At 36.8% G+C, this 22,298-nt stretch overlaps 1 protein-coding gene across 6 annotated transcripts in view; it reads left to right on the top strand.

The window, feature by feature from the left end:
- DDHD1 (DDHD domain containing 1) overlaps window positions 1-22,298 on the top strand; it is a 121,566-nt gene that overhangs the window by 64,179 nt on the left and 35,089 nt on the right. For all 6 annotated transcript variants that reach the window (XM_001083968.5, XM_002805058.4, XM_077941033.1 and 3 more), the window contains 3 exons: window positions 1,894-2,022; window positions 3,377-3,524; window positions 21,307-21,413. In XM_001083968.5, the coding sequence (XP_001083968.1) occupies window positions 1,894-2,022; window positions 3,377-3,524; window positions 21,307-21,413 (384 nt within the window). The remainder of the gene's footprint in view (window positions 1-1,893; window positions 2,023-3,376; window positions 3,525-21,306; window positions 21,414-22,298) is intronic.

Below are 22,298 nucleotides of genomic sequence, written 5' to 3'. Positions count from 1 at the left end.
GGATCAGATATGTAATTAGAAAAGTGATTGTTAAACCCTTGCAAAAGATTTTTTTTAGTTTATGAAAAGTTGTTTTATTTAAAAAGCTGACCTTATTATTTTCTTTGGAGCTGAAGATATAATTTATGTTCATTATGTTAATTGAATCTTGATCTGGTGTACAGTGTTAGTAATGTGCTGTGGCAGGTAAGTAAAATATAAATTGGTTTTTCATAGATTTTTGAAATTGCATATTTAATATAACTAAGAAGTACTGTTCCTTATAATGTCCTTGTATCCTAGTAGGCAATAGGTTTTCATAAAAATGTCTTATGATCATAGATCTTGACCAGAGCTATATTTTTTTATATTTAGCTTGAGGTTATTTTCAGCCCATCTTTAAATCAGAAGAGTTAGACTCTGCCTGTAGCTAACTCTGTGGCAGGTCAGTTTATGTCTTTGTACCTCTGTATTTTTGTAAGTAAAATGGGAGATAATATTTTGCCTTGAAAGAATTTTAAGAAAATAAATCAAGCATAAAATTCTTTAAGAAAGAATAAAATTCTTTTAAGAATTTTAAGAAAATCTGAAGATGGGTATGTTAATTTTTTCTACCTATATACCAGAGCTATAAAGGAAAAGCTTGAGGCCCTCAAAACATAAGAATTATCAAATTATGAATTGATGGATATGTTTTATCAATTTTTTTACTACTTCCACAAACATTGCTGTATTTGTGGTATATGTGCCAGACACTGTGATAGGATATTCTTTTTGGTGCTAGGGACGTAAGAAATGATCAAGACACAGTCCCTGGCTCCTGGGACTTATGAATTCCTAAAGAATATAGGTTCGGAGTTTCTTTCAGGCCTCATTTTCGCCAGGCATATCCCCAGTTACAGAAATGCAGCAACCATACTGGGTGTTTTTTTTGTTTGTTTTTTTGTTTGTTTGTTTGGTTTTTTTTTGAGACAGGATCTCTCTCTCTGTGTTGCCTAGGCTAGAGTGCAGTGGCATGATCATAGCTCATTGCAGGCTTGACCTCCTGGGCTCAAACGATCCTCCTGCCTCAGCCTCCCAAGTAGCTGGAACCACAGGCATATACCACCATGCTCAGCTGATTTTTTTAGTTTTTATGTGGAGATGAGGCCTCACTGTTGTTGCCCAGGCTGCTGTCAAACTCCTGGGCTCAAGTGATCCTCCTGCCTCAGCCTCCCAGAGTGCTGGATTATATGTGTGAGTCAATGCACCCAGCCAACCATATTGATTTGAACATCGTGGCAGAAAAACATTTCCTTAATTCTGTATACTAAAATATCTTTCAGTTTTGGATTTGTGCTATGATGAGCAATATCCGGTAATTATTGGCTTCACCATCCATTCCAAAAATACCTCATTTTCTAATAGATTATTCTTTTCCCAGTTTAAAGGTAATTTTTTTTCCCCTGAGTCTTATTTTGTCTAGCACTTAGTGAAATTTTTACAAATCATTTGATATTTTTAGTAAAATCAGTAGAAGAAACTGAAGTGAAGTTGCTGTGTCAAAGCTATTGAGAGCTTGAGGTATATATGCCTTAGACCCAATGAAGAGTCAGCCACATCGCCTGGAAAAGCAGTTGTTTAATTATCAAAACACATAGAAACTGTATATTAGAGGTTAAAATTATGATGGTTAAGTCACTCAGTGCTTTAAAAGGTTGCCATTCCCTATAGCAGGATTAATCATTTATAAAATAAAGTCCCTATCCATTACTTGCTTCACATAACTTTTATGTGAAATAGTGTTTTATTGAATTAAGTTTCATATCTGAGTTTGTTAGATAACATTGATTTAAAAATCTGAGTGTTATAATTTTTCAAACAAATAAAGTTTGTCTTGGAGACTTTCAAATTAGCTTTTCCTTTTTACAATAGCTGTTCATAGTTTCAAGTTGAGTCGAAACCATGTGGACTGGCACAGTGTGGATGAAGTATATCTTTATAGTGATGCAACAACATCTAAAATTGCAAGAACAGTTACCCAAAAACTGGGATTTTCTAAAGGTAATCATTAAATATTACTATAGCTTATCAAAATTTTGGGAATCTGACTTTTTCTCTTATATTCAAAATAGACAATTCATGTTCTGTTTTTAGTATGTTTTAAATGTATTAAATTTAGTGACATTCCTTTTTAAATGAAACTTTTTAAGTTGAGGTGACATGTGTTCGTCAAGGAATAACTATATATTTAGAATGATTTGACAAGATTAATAAATATCTTTTATACTTCTGAAAGCACAAAAGCTGTTAAACCTAAATTGTGGCAGTTGAAATATAGTGTCAAGGAAGATGAGGACTGAAAATTTTCCATCATATTTAGTGACCTGGAGGTCATTGGTGACTTAGATGGATTGATGGGGCAGAAACCAGATCGGCATAGGTTGAAGCATAAGTAGAAGATGAAGCAATGGAAGCAATGAGAATAGACAACTCTTTTTTCTTCTTTTTTTTAAGATGGGGTCTCACTCTGTCCCCTAGGGGGACAGAGCAGTCCTCCGAACTCAAGCCTCCTCAAGGGCTCAAGCAATCCTCTGAACTCAGCCTCCTCATAGCTAGGATTACAGGGATGCACCACCATGCCCAACTAATTTTTTTAATTTTTTGTAGAAACAGAGTCTCCTTAGGTTGTCCAGGCTGGTTTCAGATTTTTGGCTGCAAGCCATCCTCTTGCCTTGGTCTTCCAAAGCTCTGGGATTACAGACTTGAAATACAGTGCCTGGCCTGACAACTCTTTAGACACGTTTGACTACATGAAAGAAAAGAGAGAATGATACCTGGGGAAGATGGGAGAGCATTATCAAAAAATAAATGTAAAAAGAATTTTAGAGTTTGATACAATTTTTATACCATATTTTACATTTTTAATTTCAATAATGTGCTTTGAATATCTTTTTATGTTTATTACTCAGTTGTATTTATTTTCTGAATTACCTTGTGTAACTAGCTTAATTTGCTATTTGAATGGTTGTCTCTACTTTTTAATTAGTAAGCTCTCTTTGTATACTTAAGTAATTATGTGTTATATTTTGCATATTTTTTCCGGTTTGCCATTTCTTTTTTCCTGATATTTTCTTATTATAATATAGAAGCTTTAAATTTTTATATATTCAATTTGTCCTTCTTTCCTTCCATTTCTTTCTCTTTATGGTTTCTGGCTTTGGTTTTGTGTCCAGTTCACTTTATATCACAGCTGATCAATATATACCTTCTTACAGTTTTTATTTCCTCCCCCCCCCCACAGCCAGTGAAATTTTTTCATAATATTCCTTTTACTTCTTTTTTTTCTTAAAACATACTGTGGAAAATGCTATTTCTCAGATTAAATAGTAAATTTAGAATTAAAATTTTTCTACAGCATCAAGTAGTGGGACCAGACTGCATAGAGGTTATGTAGAAGAAGCCACATTAGAAGACAAGCCATCACAGACTACCCATATTGTATTTGTTGTGCATGGCATTGGGCAGAAAATGGACCAAGGAAGAATTATAAAAAATACAGCCATGTAAGTTCTTTGATGAATACATTCTATGTCTAGTCTAGAATCCAAACTTTCATCCAGAGTATAAGAGATATTAACAGTATACTAATTCCACTGCATGTTCCTCCAGTGCCAACTGTTCGAATACCTCTTAAGTCATAGATCAAGTATCTGGACCAAATTTTGAGAGGGATTATGTCTACTGGATGATGATGATGTTTGATTTTTTTCTCCCCACAGTATGGAGAAGAGGAGGGATAAGGAAGCCTTTTTAAATCTAATATATTAAGTTAATTTATAGTCTAAGGTTGAAAGCAAGAAAAATATCTAGTTTTAGGTTATATCTTACTCTCTGAACTTCAGAAACTAAGAATACTGCAAAGTTGCACAACTCTAAAAGGCTAAGAAATAGCCAATTAGCAGCTTAACCTATCCGATTAATTGCTACCCAAGGAAACTGAACTCTGAATTTTATGTGGAAAACAGTGGATTATTTACCAACACACCAGACAGGTTATTTACCTCATTAGTTTATTTATATTCAGTTTTATCCTAAAACTTTTTAAGATGTTTTAGGGGTATATATGATATTTGCGTGTTTCAAAAACATTAATGACTTTGTTAAAAGGTCATGTTAGGGTTAAGGGTTCCACCGCAAACTTGGCTGTGAGCTAGCAGCCAGTGTAAAGAAAAATATAATCGGTTATAGATGATGCCAGGAGAACAAGTCTGTTGTTGACAAGTCCAGTTTATTTGATTCTGAGGCTTATAAAGGTTCATTTGAGTCCTTATAAAGTAAACGGTGTTATGATACTAGGAAGTATGTCCTCAGCAACACCTGTATAATAATAATGCAATGCTGAGTTTTATTTCACTTTTTATTGTAACATCTCTTAATGTCAGCTAATGGACTAAAGTAAAAATACAATTCAACTTCTTTTTATTATTATTATACTTTAAGTTCTAGGGTACATGTGCACAATGTGCAGGTTACATATGTATACATGTGCCATGTTGGTTTGCTGCACCCATTAACTCATCATTTACATTAGGTATATCTCCTAAGGCTATGCCCCCCACATCCCCTCACCCCGGTGGGGCCCAGTGTGTGATGTTCCCTACCTTGTGTCCAAGTGTTCTCATTGTTCAGTTCCCACCTATGAGTGAGAACATGCAGTGTTTGGTTTTCTATCCTTGTGATAGTTTGCTCGGAATAATGGTTTCCAGCTACATCCATGTCCCTACAAAGGACATGAACTCATCCTTTTTTATGGCTGCTCGTATTCCATGGTGTATATGTGCCACATTTTCTTAATCCAGTCTATCATTGATGGACATTTGTGTTGGTTCCAAGTCTTTGTTGTTGTGAATAGTGCCGCAATAAACATACATGTGCATGTGTCTTTATATTCACATGATTTATAATCCTTTGGGTTTATACCCAGTAATGAGATTGCTGGGTCAAATGGTATTTCTAGTTCTAGATCCTTTAGGAATCACCCCACTGTCTTCCACAATGGCTGAACTAGTTTACACTCCCAACAGTGTAAAAGCATTCATATTTCTCCACATCCTCTCCACTTGTTGTTTCCTGATTTTTAATGATCGCCATTCTAACTGGTGTGAGATGGTATCTCATTGTGGTTCTGATTTCCATTTCTCTGATGACCAGTGATGATGAGCATCTTTTCATGTGTCTGTTGGCTGCATAAATGTCTTTTGAAAAGTGTCTGTTCATATCATTTGCCTACTTTTTGATGGGGTTGTTTGATTTTTTTTCTTGTAAATTTGTTAACGTTTCTGGATATTAGCCCTTTGTCAGATGGGTAGATAGCAAAAATTTTCTCCCATTCTGTAGGTTCCCTGTTCACTCTGATGGTAGTTTCTCTTGCTGTGCAGAAGCTCTTTAGTTTAATTAGATCCCATGTGCCGATTTTGGCTTTTGTTGCCATTGCTTTTGGTGTTTTAGTCATGAAGTCCTTGCCCATGCTTATGTCCTGAATGGTATTGCCTAGGTTTTCTTCTTGGGTTTTTATGGTTTTAGGTCTAACATTTAAGTCTTTTATCCATCTTAAATGAATTTTTGTGTAAGGCGTAAGGAAGGGATCCAGTTTCAGCTTTCTACATATAGCTAGCCAGTTTTCCCAGCACCATTTATTAAATGGGGAATCCTTTCCACATTTCTTGCTTTTGTCAGGTTTCTCAAAGATCAGATGGTTGTAGATGTGTGGTGTTATTTCTGAGGCCTCTGTTTTGTTCCATTGGTCTATATCTCTCTTTTGGTACCAGTACCATGCTGTTGGTTACTGTAGCCTTGTAGTATAGTTTGAAGTCAGTTAGCATGATGCCTCTAGCTTTGTTCTTTTTGCTTAGGATTGTCTTGGCAACGTGGGCTCTTTTTTGGTTCCATATGAACTTTAAAGTAGTTTTTTCCAATTATATGAAGAAAGTCATTGGTAGCTTGATGGGGATGGCACTGAATCTATAAATTACTTTGGGCAGTATGGCCATTTTCACGATATTGATTGTTCCTATCCATGAGCATTGAATATTCTTCCATTTGTTTGTGTCCTCTTCTATTTCATTGAGCAGTGGTTTATAGTTCTCCTTGAAGAGGTACTTCACGTCCCTTGTAAGTTGAATTCCAAGGTATTTTATTCTCTTTGTAGCAATTGTAAATGGGAGTTCACTCATGATTTGGCTCTCTGTGTTAATGGTGTATAGGAATTCTTGTGATTTTTGCACATTGATTTTGTATCCTGAGACTTTGCTGAAGTTGCTTATCAGCTTAAGGAGATTTTGGGCTGAGACGATGGGGTTTTCTAAATATACATTCATGTCATCTGCAAACAGGGACAATTTGACTTCGTCTTTTCCTAACTGAATACCCTTTATTTCTTTCTATTGCCTGATTGCCCTGGCCAGAACTTCCAGCACTATGTAGAATAGGAGTGGTGAGAGAGGGCATCCCTGTCTTCTGCCAGTTTTCAAAGGGAATGCTTCCAGTTTTTGCCCATTCAATATGATATTGGTTGTGGGTTTGTCATAAATAGCTCTTATTATTTTGAGATGTATTCCATCAATACCTAGTTTATTAAGAATTTTTAGCATGAAGGGCTGTTAAATTTTGTCAAAGGCCTTTTCTGCATCTATTGAGATAATCATATGGTTTTTGTCCTTGGTTCAGGTTATGTGATGGATTACGTTTATTGATTTGCATATGTTGAACCAGACTTGCATCCCAGGGATAAAGCTGACTTGATCATGGTGGATAAGCTTTTTGATGTGCTGCTGGATTCTGTTTGCCAGTATTTTACTGAGGATTTTCTAATCGATGTTCATCAGGGATATTGGTCTAAAATTCTCTTTTTTTTGTTGTGTCTCTGCCAGGCTTTGGTATCAGGATGATGCTGGCTTCATAAAATGAGTTAGGGAGGATTCCCTCTTTTTCTATTGATTGGAATAGTTTCAGAAGGAATGGTACCAGCTCCTCTTTGTACCTCTGGAAGAATTTGGCTGTGAATCCGGTCCTGGACTTATTTTGGTTGGTAGGCTCTTAATTATTGCCTCAATTTCAGAGCCTGTTACTGGTCTATTCAGCGATTCAACTTCTTCCTGGTTTAGTCTTGGGGGAGGGTGTATGTGTCCAGGAATTTATCCATTTCTTCTAGATTTTCTAGTTTATTTGTGTAGAGTTGTTTATAGTATTCTCTGATGGTAGTTTGTATTTCTGTGGGATCGGTGGTGGTAACCCTTTTATCATTTTTCATTACATCTATTTGATTCTTCTCTCTTTTCTTCTTTGTTAGTCTTGTTAGCGGTCTATCAATTTTGTTGATCTTTTCAGAAAACCTGCTCCTGGTTTCATTCATTTTTTGAAGTACTTTTTTGTGTCTCTATCTCCATCAGTTCTGCTCTGATCTTAGTTATTTTTTGCCTTCTGCTATATTTTGAATTTGTTTACTCTTGCTTCTCTAGTTCTTTTAATTATGATGTTAGTGTATCAATTTTAGATCTTTCCTGCTTTCTCTTGTGGCCATTTAGTGCTATAAATTTCCCTCTATGCACTGCTTTAAATGTGTCCCAGAGTTTCTAGTACGTTGTGTCTTTGTTCTCACTGGTTTCAAAGAATATCTTTATTTCTGCCTTCATTTTGTTATGTACCCAGTAGTCATTCAGGAGCAGGTTGTTCAGTTTCCATGTACTCGTGTGGTTTTGAGTGAGTTTCTTAATCCTGAGTTTAATTTGATTTCACTGTGGTCTGAGACACAGTTTGTTGTCGTTTCTGTTCTTTTGCCTTTACTGAGGAGTGCTTTACTTCCAACTGTGTGGTCAGTTTTGGAATAAATGTGATGTGGTGCTGAGAAGAATGTATATTCTGTTGATTTGGGGTGGAGAGTTCTGTAGATGTCTGGTAGGTCTGCTTGGTAAAGAGCCGAGTTCAAGTCCTGGATATCCTTGTTAACCTTCTGTCTCATTGATCTGTCTAATATTGACAGTGGGGTGTTAAAGGCTGCCATTATTATTGTGTGGGAGTCTAAGTCTCTTTGTAGGTCACTAAGAACTTGCTTTATGAATCTGGGTGCTCCTGTATTGGATGCATATATATTTAGGATAGTTGGCTCTTCTTGTTGAATTGATCCCTTTACCATTATGCAATGGCCTTCTTTGTCTCTTTTGATCTGTTGGTTTAAAGTCTGTTTTATCCAAGACTGGGATTGCAACCCCAGGTTTTTTTTTGTTTTTGTTTTTGCTTTCCATTTGCTTGGTAGATCCTCCTCCATCCCTTTATTTTGAGCCTACGTGTGTCTCTGCACATGAGATGGGTCTCCTGAACACAGCACACTGATGAGTCTTGACTCTTTATCCAATTTGCCAGTCTGTGTCTTTTAACTGGGCATTTAGCCCATTTACATTTAAGGTTAATACTGTTATGTGTAAATTTGATCCTGTCATTATGATGTTAGCTGGTTATTTTGCCCATTAATTGCTGCAGTTTCCTCCTAGCATCGATGGTCTTTACGATTTGTCATATTTTGCAGTGGCTGGTACCAGTTGTTCCTTTCCATGTTTAGTGCTTCCTTTAGGACCTCTTGTAAGGCAGGCCTGGTGGTGACAAAATCTCTCAACATTTGCTTATCTGTAACGGATTTTATTTCTCCTTCATTTATGAAGCCTAGTTTGGCTCGATATGAGATTCTGGGTTGAAAATTCTTTTCTTTAAGAATGTTGAATATTGGCCCCCACTCTCTTCTGGCTTGTAGGGTTTCTACCGAGAGATTGCTTTTAGTCTGATGGGCTTCCCTTTGTGGGTAACCTGACCTTTCTCTCTGGCTGCCCCTAACATTTTTTCCTTCATTTCAACCTTGGTGAATCTGACAATTATGTGTCTTGGAGTTGCTCTTCTCGAGGAGTATCTTTGTGGTGTTCTCTGTATTTCCTAAATTTGAATGTTGACCTGCCTTGCTAGGCTGGGGAAGTTCTCCTGGATAATATCCTGAAGAGTGTTTTCCAGCTTGGTTCCATTTTCCCCCTCACTTTCAGGTACACCAATCAAACATAGATTTGGTCTTTTCACATAATCTCATATTTCTTGGAGGCTTTGTTCATTTATTTTTCTCTTTTTTCTCTCCTCTTTTCGCTTCATTTCGTTAATTTGATCTTCAGTCACTGATAACCTTTCTTCCACTTGATCAAATTGGCTACTGAAGCTTATGCATGCATCAGGTCTTCAAGGTCATTCACCTACACTGTTTATTCTAGTTAGCCATTCATCTGATCTTTTCTCAAGGTTTTCAGCTTCCTTGCGATGGGTTCGAACATCCTCCTTTAGCTCAGAGAAGTTCATTATTGCCAACTTTCCGAAGCCTACTTCTGCCAATTCGACAAAGTCATTCTCCATCCAGCTTTGTTCTGTTGCTGGTGAGGAGCTGCGATCCTTTGAAGGAGAAGAGGTGCTCTGGTTTTTAGAATTTTCACCTTTTCTCCTCTGGTTTCTCCCCATCTTTGTGGTTTTATCTACCTTTGGTCTTTGATGATGGTGACCTACAGTTGGGGTTTTGGTGTGATGTCCTTTTTGTTGATGTTGATGCTATTCCTTTCTGTTTGTTAGTTTTCCTTCTAACAGTCAGGTCCCTCAGCTGCAGGTCTGTTGGAGTTTGCTGGAGGTCCACTCCAGACCCCGTTTGCCTGGGAGGTATCTCCCAGTTAGGCTGCACGGGGGTCAGGGACCCACTTGAGAAGGCAGTCTGTCTGTTCTCAGAGCTCAAACACCATGCTGGGAAAACCACCACTCTCTTCAAAGCTGTCAGATGGGGGAGGATGTTTAAGTCTGCAGAAATTTCTGCTGCCTTTTGTTCAGCTATGCCCTGCCCCCAGAGGTGGCATCTGCAGAGGCAGGTGGGCCTCATTGAGCTGCGGTGGGCTCCACCCAGTTCGAGCTTCCCGGCCACTTTATTTACCTACTCAAGCCTCAGCAATGGCAGATGTCCCTTCCCCAGCCAGGCTGCCACCTAGCAGTTTGATCTCAGACTGCTGCACTAGCAGTGAGCAAGGCTCCGTGGGTGTGGGACCCGCTGAGCCAGGCGCGGGATGTAATCTCCTGGTGTGCCATTTGCTACGACCGTTGGAAAAGCACAGTATTTAGGTGGCAGTGTCCTGATTTTCCCGGTACAATCTGTCACGGCTTCCCTCAGCTGGGAAAGGGAAATCCCAGACCCCTTGCACTTCCCAGGTGAGGCGATGCCCCGCCCTGCTTCAGCTTGCCCTCCATGGGCTGCACCCGCTGTCCAACCAGTTCCAATGAGATGAACCAGGTGCCTCAGCTGGAAATGCAGAAATCACGCATCTTCTGCATCAGTCACACTGGGAGCTGCAGACTGGAGCTGTTCCTGTTCAGTCATCTTGGAACAGACCTCACAATTCAACTTTTTAAAGAAAAAACCTTGTCACATAGTGCCAGGCCAAGTCTGATCCTTTTCAATCTCCATGGCTTATATTACAGGAATCTCTTCCCTCTGATCCTGATTTTACTTTCTGATGAGTTGTATATTACTTCCTGTGATGTTTATGTTTTTATGTTAGTATGCAGATATTTTGTTTGGATGTCTAGGAACCTGAGAACTAGGTTTACTTGCATATTCTCTCTGGAGCCATTGATAAATAAGAAGGTATCGGTTTGATTTCTTTGAGTACAAGTGAGGGACATCCTAACCCAAAAAGGCTTAAGCCAAAAGCAGCATTTAGTAACTCATAAAACTGAGGAGTCTAGGAGTTAAATTGCCAAACAAGTCATCAAAATCCAGTTTTATCTGCTCTATCACCTTCATTGTGGAGCCATTATCACACATCTCCTTTGATTCCAAATGTTGTTTATATAATCTTGTGCTCAAATTCAAGAAGAAAGAATTAGTCTTTTTTTCCAAAAGTCCCAGCTAGTCTATGCATTTCAGTGACTAATGATGTTGCATCCAACTTCCTGAATCTATGCATGTAGCCATGCAGGGTATGATTGGCTAAACTGGTCATATTCCCAACCTAGAATCAGATGGAAGTTGACTTCATCTTAACTATAGGAAGAGCTAGATTCACAGATAAAAATCACGAGCTATTATTGGAAGTAGGATGAATGAATCCAAGGTGGCTCAAAAAAAAAACCCCAAGTGTCCACTACAGGGAGGATTGCCATCATTTCTTCATAGACAGGTTAATTTGATGGAAAATTCTACATATAACTTAGTAATCAATGGAAAATATTCATATAAAAAGGAATTCTGCATAATAAATGATTAAAAGATAGGAAAATCTATATGATTTCTTACCATTTCCCTGCTTGCTGTCATTCCTAAGTTCAGTATTCAGGCCTGTACAAAACTTCATCCTTATCAGGGCCATCCTGAAGCTTGTGTGTACTTGTGATTGATTTGACAGCCTTTTGTTCTCTCAGGATTTCTTTAAATCATGTCTTAGATTCCTGGTAATAGAGAGTTTTCCCTCTTAACATTATTTTAGCAAACCTGCTAATGATTAGTTCAAACTAGCTTTAATCACCTTTGTTCCAGAAAAATATGTTTACTACTTAACACAGATTGAGAAGCAAATTTTTAGACAACTTCTGGGAATGTCAGATATAGTTTACTAAAAGGGATAAATGGAAGGCATTTTAAATACAACTGGATTTACTTTTTGTGGAGTTTCCTTATAAGGGAACTAGTCATAGAACTTGTAGATCTAATGCCCTAAATTAGTCATTTTAAAGCTATAATCTTAGAAGAATATAAGGAGGTTTTCAATTAAACACAGTGGGTTGAACACATGAGCTTATCTTATTCCCTCCTGAAACCTCTTTGAACATGATATAAAAAAGAATTTTAAAAAGCAGAAAGGCATAAACCCATAAGTACAGAAAAACATGGGAGAATAAACAATAGTGACAAGAATATCAACAAAACTTATGTTTTTGAACAGGAAATATACACATGTAGTTCACAAAACAAAATATTAAAATGTGGAGTAAAAAGGCTGATTCTCATTTCTTCTCCATCTTCTCTCATTTTCCTTTGTCCTTGTATCCCCATTTATAGTCTTCTAGATTTTCTTTAGGCATAAACAAATTTTTTTCCACACAAAACGTGCATGCTATAGACTTCTGGACCCTGTTTGTTTGTTTGTTTGTTTGTTTGTTTGTTTTAAAAATGTATTTTGGATTGCTTGAGCCCAGGAGTTCAAGACTGTGGTGTGCGATGATCATGCCTGTGAGTTTCCAGTGCACTGCAGCATTGGACAATGAAGCAAGACCCCATGTTTGGTTTTTTGGGTTTTTTTTTTGAGACAGAGTCTTGCTCTGTTTCCCAGGCTGGAGTGCAGTGGCATGTTCTTGGCTCACTGCAGCGTCCGCCTCCTGGGTTGAAGAAATTCTCCTATCTCAGCCTTCCTAGTAGCTGGAACTACAGTCACACGTCACCACACCCAGCTAATTTTTGTATTTTTAGTAGAGACAGGGCTTCGTCATATTGGTCAGGCTAGTCTCAAACTCCTGACCTCAGGCAATCCACCTGCCTCAGCTTCCCAAAGTGCTGGGATTACAGGCGTGAGCCACCACGCCCGGTCAACCTCATCTCTTAAAAAAAAAAAAGTATCTTGGAGATTACTGTTCATGATTTTCTATTTATATCTTTTTCTATTTTTTTCTATATTTATATCACACATATATTTTCTTAAAACCAATTAGTTTACCAATTTTTTTCTAATTGAGAGGAATTATGAAGACTTATTTTTTACAGCTATTTAATGATCCCTAGTTGTACAGTAATTCTTAAATGCTATTAATCTCTATCTTCTTTCTTACAATATGAGGTAAACATTCATTGCTCAGAGAACATGGAAGTTGAAATAAGCTTATAACAGGACTGAAATCATGATTTTTGTGCATGCGTAGCAGCACAGTAGTGGGTCATTGTCTGAGGTATAGTATTATATTTTTTAATCATTCCTTTTTCTCATTTTCTCTATCCCCTGTTGGTCTCAGTAGTTCTTATGAGATATTTAAGAAATAGATTTTGCTGCTTTTAGTAAGGCAAATTTGGGCATCTAGCCAGAACATATCCATCTTCTCTCTTCCCTCTCCCTGTCTCCCCCTTCCTCTCTTTGGCATCCCCCTCCTCTCCTTTCTCCTTCCCTCACTATTTTTTCATTTTTCTTGCATCCTTTTCTTTTTTTTCTTAACAGTCACTCCAGTACTCCAAATGATTCAGTAGACATACCTGTTTGATCAGTTTTTGATCATTTGAGAATTATGATAGCGATCCTGTGGAGGGAAGGACTGTATAAGTTTGCTTTAGAAAAAAACAACATTTTAAGCAGGTGTAGTGTTTCCGAGTTGAGAACTCAAAGTTAGCGTTCCCCAGCTACATCACTATTGACATTTTTGACTGGATAATTTTTTATTATGAGGGCTGGCCTGTACATTGTAAGATGTATAAACAGTATCCCTAGCCTCTTCTCACTGATGCAAATAAAACCCTTGGTTGTTAGAACCAAAAATATCTCCAAACATGGCCAAGTGTCCCTCAAAGTATAAAATTGTCCATGGTTGAGAACCACTAATCTAAATGAACTCTTTTGTGTGCAAATTCAAACAGCAACACACGTACCACTTCCTAATTACTGTATCACAATGATTTACTAAAAACTACACAGCCATCAAAATTGAATGAGTGGGTAGAAAAATATTAGAAATTTTAAAACTGAACCTTTGAAAAGATGACAAAGAAACTTTAAAAATGTTCCTGCGACCGTTACTTGAGTATCTGATGTAAAAAAGGAACTTTTAGACTCTGTGGATAATAAAGAGAACCTGCCTTCAAGTCTAAAGTTTTGGCTATCATTTTATTTTCAGTGATGATAAGGGAAGCACATCTTTATTTTGGCAAAGTAGAATCTATTTAGGCTTCTTAAAATGCCAACTTTGGGGATATGCAATCAATAAACATAATTATAATGTAATGCCTTTTAAAATATACTGAAAATGAAGATAGACTTTTCAACAAGTACTATTGGGATAGCTAGATTTGCATATAGAAAAAAAATAAATTGGATCCATTGCTCACACAAGGATAAATTTCAATTGGATTACATTTAAGTGAAAGAAATGAAACCAGGACATGGTAGCACGTGCCTATAGTCCTAGCTACTTTCCTAGCTACTTGGGAGGCTGAAGCAGGAGAATCGCTTGAGCCCAGGAATTCGAGGCTATAGTGCCCTATGACCACACCTATGAATAGCCACTGTACTTCAGCTGGGGCAACATAGCAAGACCTCATCTCTAAACAAACAAACAAAAAAAGGCCAGGGGGAAGGAAAAGAAATGAAATTATACAAGTATTAGGGATTTTTTTTAAAGGAGAGCTTGAATTCTTCTAGAACTTAGGAATAGAGAAAACTATTCTATGACTTGATCCACAAGAAATAAGGAAAAATATTGATAAATATTATATCATCTAGAAAAAAAATATGGCAAAGAAAAACTAAGTTGAACTGAAAGAAAACATTTTCAACTTATAGATGAAGGATTCTTAATATGTGAAATCATGCTAAAAATAAAAATATGTTCAACCACCTTATGGGAAAACGGGCTAAAGATATAAGCAAGTAGTTCCTAGAAAAGGAAATGGCTGTTCACCGTATGAAAAGTCTTTTTTTTTTTTTTTTTTTGGAGAGAGTTTTGTTCTGTCACTCAGACTGGAGTGCAGTGGCGCAATCTTGGTTCACTGCGGCCTCTACCTCCCGGGTTCAAGCGATTCTTCTGCCTCAGCCTCCCAAATAGCTGGGAGGGACTACAGGTGCGCACCACCACACCCAACTAATTTTTGTGTTTTTTTAGTAGAGTCTGGATTTTACCATGTTGGCCAAGCTGGTCTCAGACTCCTGACCTCAAGTGATCTGCCTGCCTCGGCCTCCCAAAGTGCTGGGTTTATAGGCATGAGCAACGCACCCAAACAGATGTCATTTCTTAACTATCAGATTAGCACAAGTTCAAAATTTGACGACATGCTTTTTTGGCCAGGCTGTAGGTAATAGATGTTCTTATACAGCTGATGGAATGCAATGAAAATGAGTATGTGGCAGTATCTATCAAAATTACATATGTATTTATCCTTTGACCCAGAAAACCTAGTTCCAGGACTCTATCCCAAAAAATATCAGCAAAAATAAAAGGACGTGCACAAGGCTTTTGATTGCAGCATCACGTAGGAAACTACTCAAATGTTCATCAGTAAGAGATAGGTTGATAAACTACAGCTATTGTCTATATAATGGAGTAGTATGCAGTTGTAAAGTAAAGAAGATCTCTGTGTATTACTCTGGTTATTTGAAAAGATTCACAAAGTTGAGAACCTTTTAACTAGACCAAGAGAAAAAGAAGATTCAAATTACTAAAATCAAAAGTAAAAGAGGAGACATTACTACCACCAACCTTAGAGAAATAAAAAGGATTATAAGGGAATACTATGCACAATTCTGTGCTACAGAGTGTATAACCTAGATGAAATGAACAAATTTCTAGAAACAAACTACCAAAACTGTTTAGTAATCACTTTCCAAGACAGACACAAACTGGGAAAACTGATCTGGTAACGAGTAAGAAATAGGAAGTCTGAGGAGACCTATAACAAGTACAGCGTTTGGATTAATAATCAAAACACTTCCCACCAAAACAACAAAAGCCCAGGACCCGAAGATTGCACTGGTTAATTCTACCAAACATCAAAAGAAGAATTAAGCTGGGTGCATTGGCATGTGTCTGCAGTCTCAGCTTCATGGAAGGCTGAGGCAGGAGGATTGCTTGAGCACAGAAGCTCCAGGCTATAGTACACGACTGTTCCAGTGAATAGCCATTGCACTTCAGCCTGGGCCACATAGTAAGATCATGTCTTTTAAAAAAAAATAGAGAAGAATTAGCACCACTTCTCTACAAACTCTCTAAAAAATAGAAAAGGAAGGAAGATTTCCCAGCTCATTCTATGAAGCCAGTATTACCCTGATACCAAAAACCAATGAAAGCATCATGAGGAAAAGAAAACTATACCAGTATCCCTTGCTGAATACAGACCACAGAAATCTCAATGAAATGCCAACAAACTGAATCCAGCAACATATATAAATGGTTATATACCATGACTAAGTGGCATTTATCCCAGGAATGCAAGATAGGGTCAACTTTTTTTTTTTTTTTTAATCAAGGTAATCCACCACATGTAGAATGAAGGAAAAAAAAAAAAAAACCACATCATGTGACTTTCAGACACAGAAAAGACATTTGACAAAATCTCAACATACTTTCATAATAAAAGCACTCAGGAAATTAGAAACAGAAGGCAACTTTCTCAATCTGGTAAAGGGCATCTACAAAAAGCCTGTGGCTAAACTTATTCTTTAATAGTGAAAGACTGAAAGCTGCTCCTTGAGATCAGGAACAAGACAAAGATATCCACTCTCACCACTTCTGTTCAGCATTTGTACTGTGCATTTCAGCCACAGCAATTAATCAAAAGAAATAAAAGACATCTAGATTAGAATGGAAGAGATAAAACTATCTCTGTTTGCAGATGGCATGCTACTATAAGTAGAAAGTCCTTTTGTTCTTCAAAGGACACTGAAGAAAATGAAGATAACCCTCAGAATGGGAGAAAATATTAGCAAACCACGTATCTGATAAAGGTCTAGGATCCAGAATATATAAAGTACTCTTACAACTCAACAGTTTTTAAAAAAGGAAGACCCCAGTTTTTTTTAAATGGGTAAAGGATTTGAGTAGGCATTTGTCCAAATAGGATATACAAATGGCCAATAAACTTGTGAAAAGATGGTCAGCATCTTTAGTTATTAGAGAGATGTGACCTTGAACACTACCACTTTAAAGGTACCACTTTATACCCACTAGGATAACTCTTACCGAAAGGATGGAAATTAACAAGTATTAGCTAGGATGAAGAAAAATCGCAACCCTTACATGTTTCTCGTGAGATTAGAAAATAGTACAGCTGCTTTGGAAAGAGTTTGGCAGTTCTCCCAAAAGTTAAAGTTAGTGTATGAGCCAGCAATATCGTTATGTGTATACCCAAGAGATCTGAAAATGTATGACCACAGAAACTTGTTAAAGAATGTTCATAGAAGCATTATTCATGATAGCCAAAAAGATGGAAGCAACCCAAACATCCATCAGCTGATGAGTGGTAAGCAAAAGTGGCATATCCATATAATGAAATACTATTCAACAATGAAAAGCAATGAAGTACCGATTTATGATGCAACATAGATGAGACTTGAAAACATTACACTAACTGAAAAGCCAGACACAAAAGTCCGCATATTGTATGATTCTATTTATATGAAATACTCAAATAGACAAATCTGCTGAAAGTAGATTAGTGGGTGCCGGTGGGTGGGAGGAAGAGGGATAGAGAGTGACTGCTAATGAGTCTGGGGTGATGAAAGTGTTAACGAAATTAGATAATGGTGATGGTTGCATAAGTCTTTGAATATATTAAAAGCCACAGTTGTTTTAAAAAAAAAAAAAACTAGTGAAGTTGTGTCAAAAGCAACTTGAAGAGATTCACAGACCTAAAATAGGAGACAATTTGAACCTTGGTAAGGATAATAACTACAGTGGATTGATATGCACCAAATTTGCTTAAATCTGTGAATTAGTAATGATATCAAAATATATAAAACCTAATAACTTGTTATTTTGAGAACTGTTAATAAAGGGGAAGAATTAACCATTTATCCTGCCTTTTCTAGGTTAACTGTGCCTCAGTTCATGCAGAAACTATTTGGTTATACCCCAGTGCAGCTAAATATTTAATGTAAGGAAATTTCTTTTTCTAGAAGTATAAGTCTATAAACAAATGAAGAGTGATGGAATATAAAAGGCGCTTTTGCCACCATGAAAACTAATGGATTTAAACAATGATCATCAGTAACTGCTATCATCACCAAAAAGAGAAGGGTTGTATGTACCTATGTACATGTGGAGTAGTAGTCTCACCAGAACAGAGCTTGAATCTGATGAAGCCCTTATAACTAACTACCAAATTATAGGAAACAGGACAAAGAACATGTTAACACCATAGGGATGCAATGAATGAAAATCGGACTCTGAGTTACTTTATAGGAAACATAAACACAAAATTACAGGTATACCTCAAAGATATTGTGGATTTGGTTCCATACCACTGCAATAAAGCAAATACCATAATTAACAAGTTGCACAAATTGGCTTCTCAGTGCATATAAAAGTTATGTTTACACTACACTGTAAACTGTTAAGTATGTGATAGCATAATGTCTTTAAAAATCGATGTACATATCTTAATTTTAAAATGCTGTGCTGCTAAACGTTGCTAACCAGTTATCTGAGGCTGCAGTGAGTTCACAGCATCTTTTTGCTGTTGAAGGGTCTTGCCTCCATGTTGATGGCTGCTGACTGATCAGGATGGTAGTTGTCAAAGTTTGGGGTGGTTGTGGCAATTTCTTAAAATAAGACAACAATGAAGTTAGCCACATCAATTGATTCTTCCTTTCAGAAAGATTTCCCTGTAACATGCAATGCAGTTTGAGAGCATTTTACCCACTGTAGAACTTAACTTGAAAATTTGAATCAATCCTCTCAAACCCTACCACTGCCTTATCAACTAAGTTTATGGCATATTCTGAATTCTTTGTTGCCATTTCAGCAATATTCACATCTTCACCAAGAGTCCATCTCAAACCACTTTCTTTGTTCATCCATAAGAAGCAACTACTCATCCTCTGAAGTTTTCTCATGAAATTGCAACAATTCAGTCACATCTTCACACTCTTCTTATTTTAGTTCTCTTGCTATTTCCAATACATCTGCAGTCACTTCCTCACTGAAGTCTTGGGCCCCTCAAAGTCATTTATGAGGTTGGAATCCATTTCTTCCAAACTTCTGGAATGTTGAGATTTTCACCCCCCATGAATTACTGAATCACAAATGTTCTTAATGGCATCTAGAATGACGAGTTCTTTCCAGAATATTTTCACTTTACTTTGCCCAGATTCATCCACTATCTATAGCAGCTATAGCATTATAAAATTTGTTTCTTAAATGTAAGGCTCAAAAGTTAAAATTACTCCTTGATCCATGGGCTGCAGAGTGGATGTTGTGTTAGCAGGGATGAAAACAACATTCATCTCCTTGAACATCTCCATCAGAGCTCTTGAGTGACCAGGTACATTGTCAGTAGGCAGTAATCATTTGAAAGAAATCATTTTTTTTTTTCTGAGCAGTAGGTGTCAACAGTGGGCTTAAAATATTCAGTAAGCCATGCTGTAAAAAAAGATGTGCTGCTATCCAGGCTTTGTTGTTCCATTTATAGAGCACAGGCACAGTAGATTTAGTATAATTCTTAAGGGCCCTAGGATATTTGGGATGGTCAGTGAGCATTGGCTTCAACTTTAAGTTACCAGTTGTGTTAGCTCTTCACAAGAGAGTCAGCCTGTCCTTTGAAGCTTTGAAGCCAGGCATCGACTTCTTCTTTCTGTGAAAGTCCTAGGCATCTTTTTCCATTAGAAGGCTTTTTTGTCTACGTTGAGAATATGTTTAAGGTAGCAACCTTCATTGATTATCTTGGCTAGATCTTCTTAACTTGATGAAGCTTCTACATTAGCACTTACCTTACACTTTTATGTTATGGAGGCAGCTTCTTTCCTTAAACCTCATGCACTAACCTGCTAGCTTCAAACTTTTCTTCTGTAGCTTCTTTGCTTCTCTCAGTCTTTTAGAATTGAAAAGAGTTAAGGCTTGCTCTGGATTAGGCTTTGGCTTAAATGAAGGAAAAGTTGTAGCTGTTTTGATCTTCTATCCAGACCACTAAAACTTTCTCCTTATCAACAATAAGGTTTTTTCATTTTCTTATTTGTGTGTTCACTGGAGTAGTACTTTTAATCTCCTTCAAGAACTTTTCCTTTACATTCACAAAGTGGCTAACCGGTGCAAGAGGTTCAGCTTTTGGCATGCTTGGCTTTTGACATACCTCCCTCACTAAGCTCAATCATTTCTGGTTTTTTATTTGAAGTGAGAGATGTGCGACTCTTCCTTTCACTTGATCCCCTAGAGGCCAGTATGGAATTATTAAGTGCCCTAATCTCAATATTGTTGTGTCTCAGGGATAATACGGAAGCCCTCGGAGCAGGAGAAAGGTTGGGAAATAGCCAGTCAGTGGAAGTCAGACCACATACATTTATCGATTAAGCTCATCTTATACAGGTGCAGTTCGCCAGAGTGGATGTAATAATAATGAGAAAGTTTGAAATATTGTGAGGATTACAAAATGTGATGGACACAGAGTGAGCACATGCTATTGGAAAAATGCACTAATAGATTTGCTTCATGCAAGGTTGCCACAGACCTTCAGTTTTTTAAAAAGTGGAGAAAAAGGTAATATCTGCAGAGTGCAATTTTTTTAAAAAAATGAATGCGGTAAAACAAGGTATGCCTTTACAAGGCAAAATAGAGAAAGGAGCCTGTAGTAGACAGATGTCTTCTAATTGCAGTGCATGGATTGTATTTAGAGCTCAGTTTAAACAAGCGTAAAAAAATTTTAATATTATAAAATAATATTTATAGTCCAACTGGAAAAATAGGACCACTGAACTACGTATTTGCTGAAATTAAGCAATGATTAATTTCTTTGGTATGATAATACTGAATAGGTTATGTTTTTCTTATATTTTAGAAATATATACTAAACTATCTACAGACAAAATAATGCAATATCTAGGATTTGTTTTTAAATATGGGAGAAGGGAGTGACTCCTAAAGGAATAGCATGAGGGAGTTTTTCTGGATGAACTGTTCTGAATTGTGTAATACTAATCACAAATCTGCACATGTGCTAAAATTTATATAACTGACACCAAAAGGGGGAAAAGAGTCAATTTAATAGTATCTTCATATTTTAAATAAAATTTTAAAATTTATATTATGGAAAGGATGAAGAGAGCAATAGATGAAACAAGATAGGTCATGACTTGCTAATATTTGGAGCTGGGTGATGGCACTGAGGTATTCATTATGCCATTTTGTCTACTGAAAATTCTTATGTATAATTATTTAGAATATAATGTAAAAGCTTGGAATATTTGAAATCGTAGATGGCAAATTTAGGACAAAGCTATAAGCAAATGGAAGTGTTATGATTAAACACATTCTATCTCATATACATTTATATGTGAAGTTATTCTCATAAAGCTTTGTTTGCATTTTTGTTTGTTTGTTTAGGATGAGAGAGGCTGCAAGAAAAATAGAAGAAAGGCATTTTTCCAACCATGCAACACATGTTGAATTTCTGCCTGTTGAGTGGCGGTCAAAACTTACTCTTGATGGAGGTATATTTTGTTTAAAAATTGAATGATTTAGCCAATGGCAAACTTTTACCAAAACAAATGCAGAAAGTTTTAGAAAATACTTCTTGTTCATTGAGAACATAGTGTCTTCCATTTAATTGTCTTGAGGTATACTCACCCTTTGTTCTAGATTATTTGAGAAAATAAAATCCATTGATTTCTAAAATAATTATACTGACTAATATCATTTGAACCACTATATAGATTTCATAGATAGCACTGTTTTCATGCATGCCCTCTGTGGATTGTGAGGGCATCTGTAATCCCAGCTACTTGGGAGGCTGAGACACGAGAATCACTTGAACCCAGGAGACAGACAGAGGTTGCAGTGAGCCAAGATTGTGCCACTGCACTCCAGCCTGGATAACAGAGTGAAACCCTGTCTCAAAAAAAAAAAAAAAAAAAAAAAAGCCAGTCTTGAAAGTTTATATACTTTATGCTTCCATTTTCATGACATTTTGGAAAAAGCAAAACTTCAGGGACAGAGAACAGATCATTGGTTAGCAGGAGTTAGGGGAAGCAGGGAGGATTTGAATTTATAGGAACAGCATGTAGAAGTTTTTCAGGGTGATGGAACAGTTCAATATCCTGATCCTGGCAGTAGTTACGTAAAACTACACATGCGAGTCAATTTTATTGTGTGTAAATTTAAAAATAATTTTAAAAGGGTATCTACCTACAGCACACATCATTGTGTTCTTTGGCAATGAAAGGCTAAAACCATTTCCTTTAAATCAGGAATAAGCCAAAGATATCCACTCTTATAATTTAAACATTCTGCTTGAAAGTCTTAGTGCAGTAAGATAAGAAAAAGAAATAATAGTTACAAAGACTCAGAAACATCTGTTTTGATTTGTAGGTCATATG

This window comes from Macaca mulatta, chromosome 7 (assembly GCF_049350105.2).
Source record: "Macaca mulatta isolate MMU2019108-1 chromosome 7, T2T-MMU8v2.0, whole genome shotgun sequence".
Classification (NCBI taxonomy): Eukaryota; Metazoa; Chordata; class Mammalia; order Primates; family Cercopithecidae; genus Macaca; species Macaca mulatta.
This window is presented reverse-complemented; position numbering and strand designations above follow the sequence as displayed.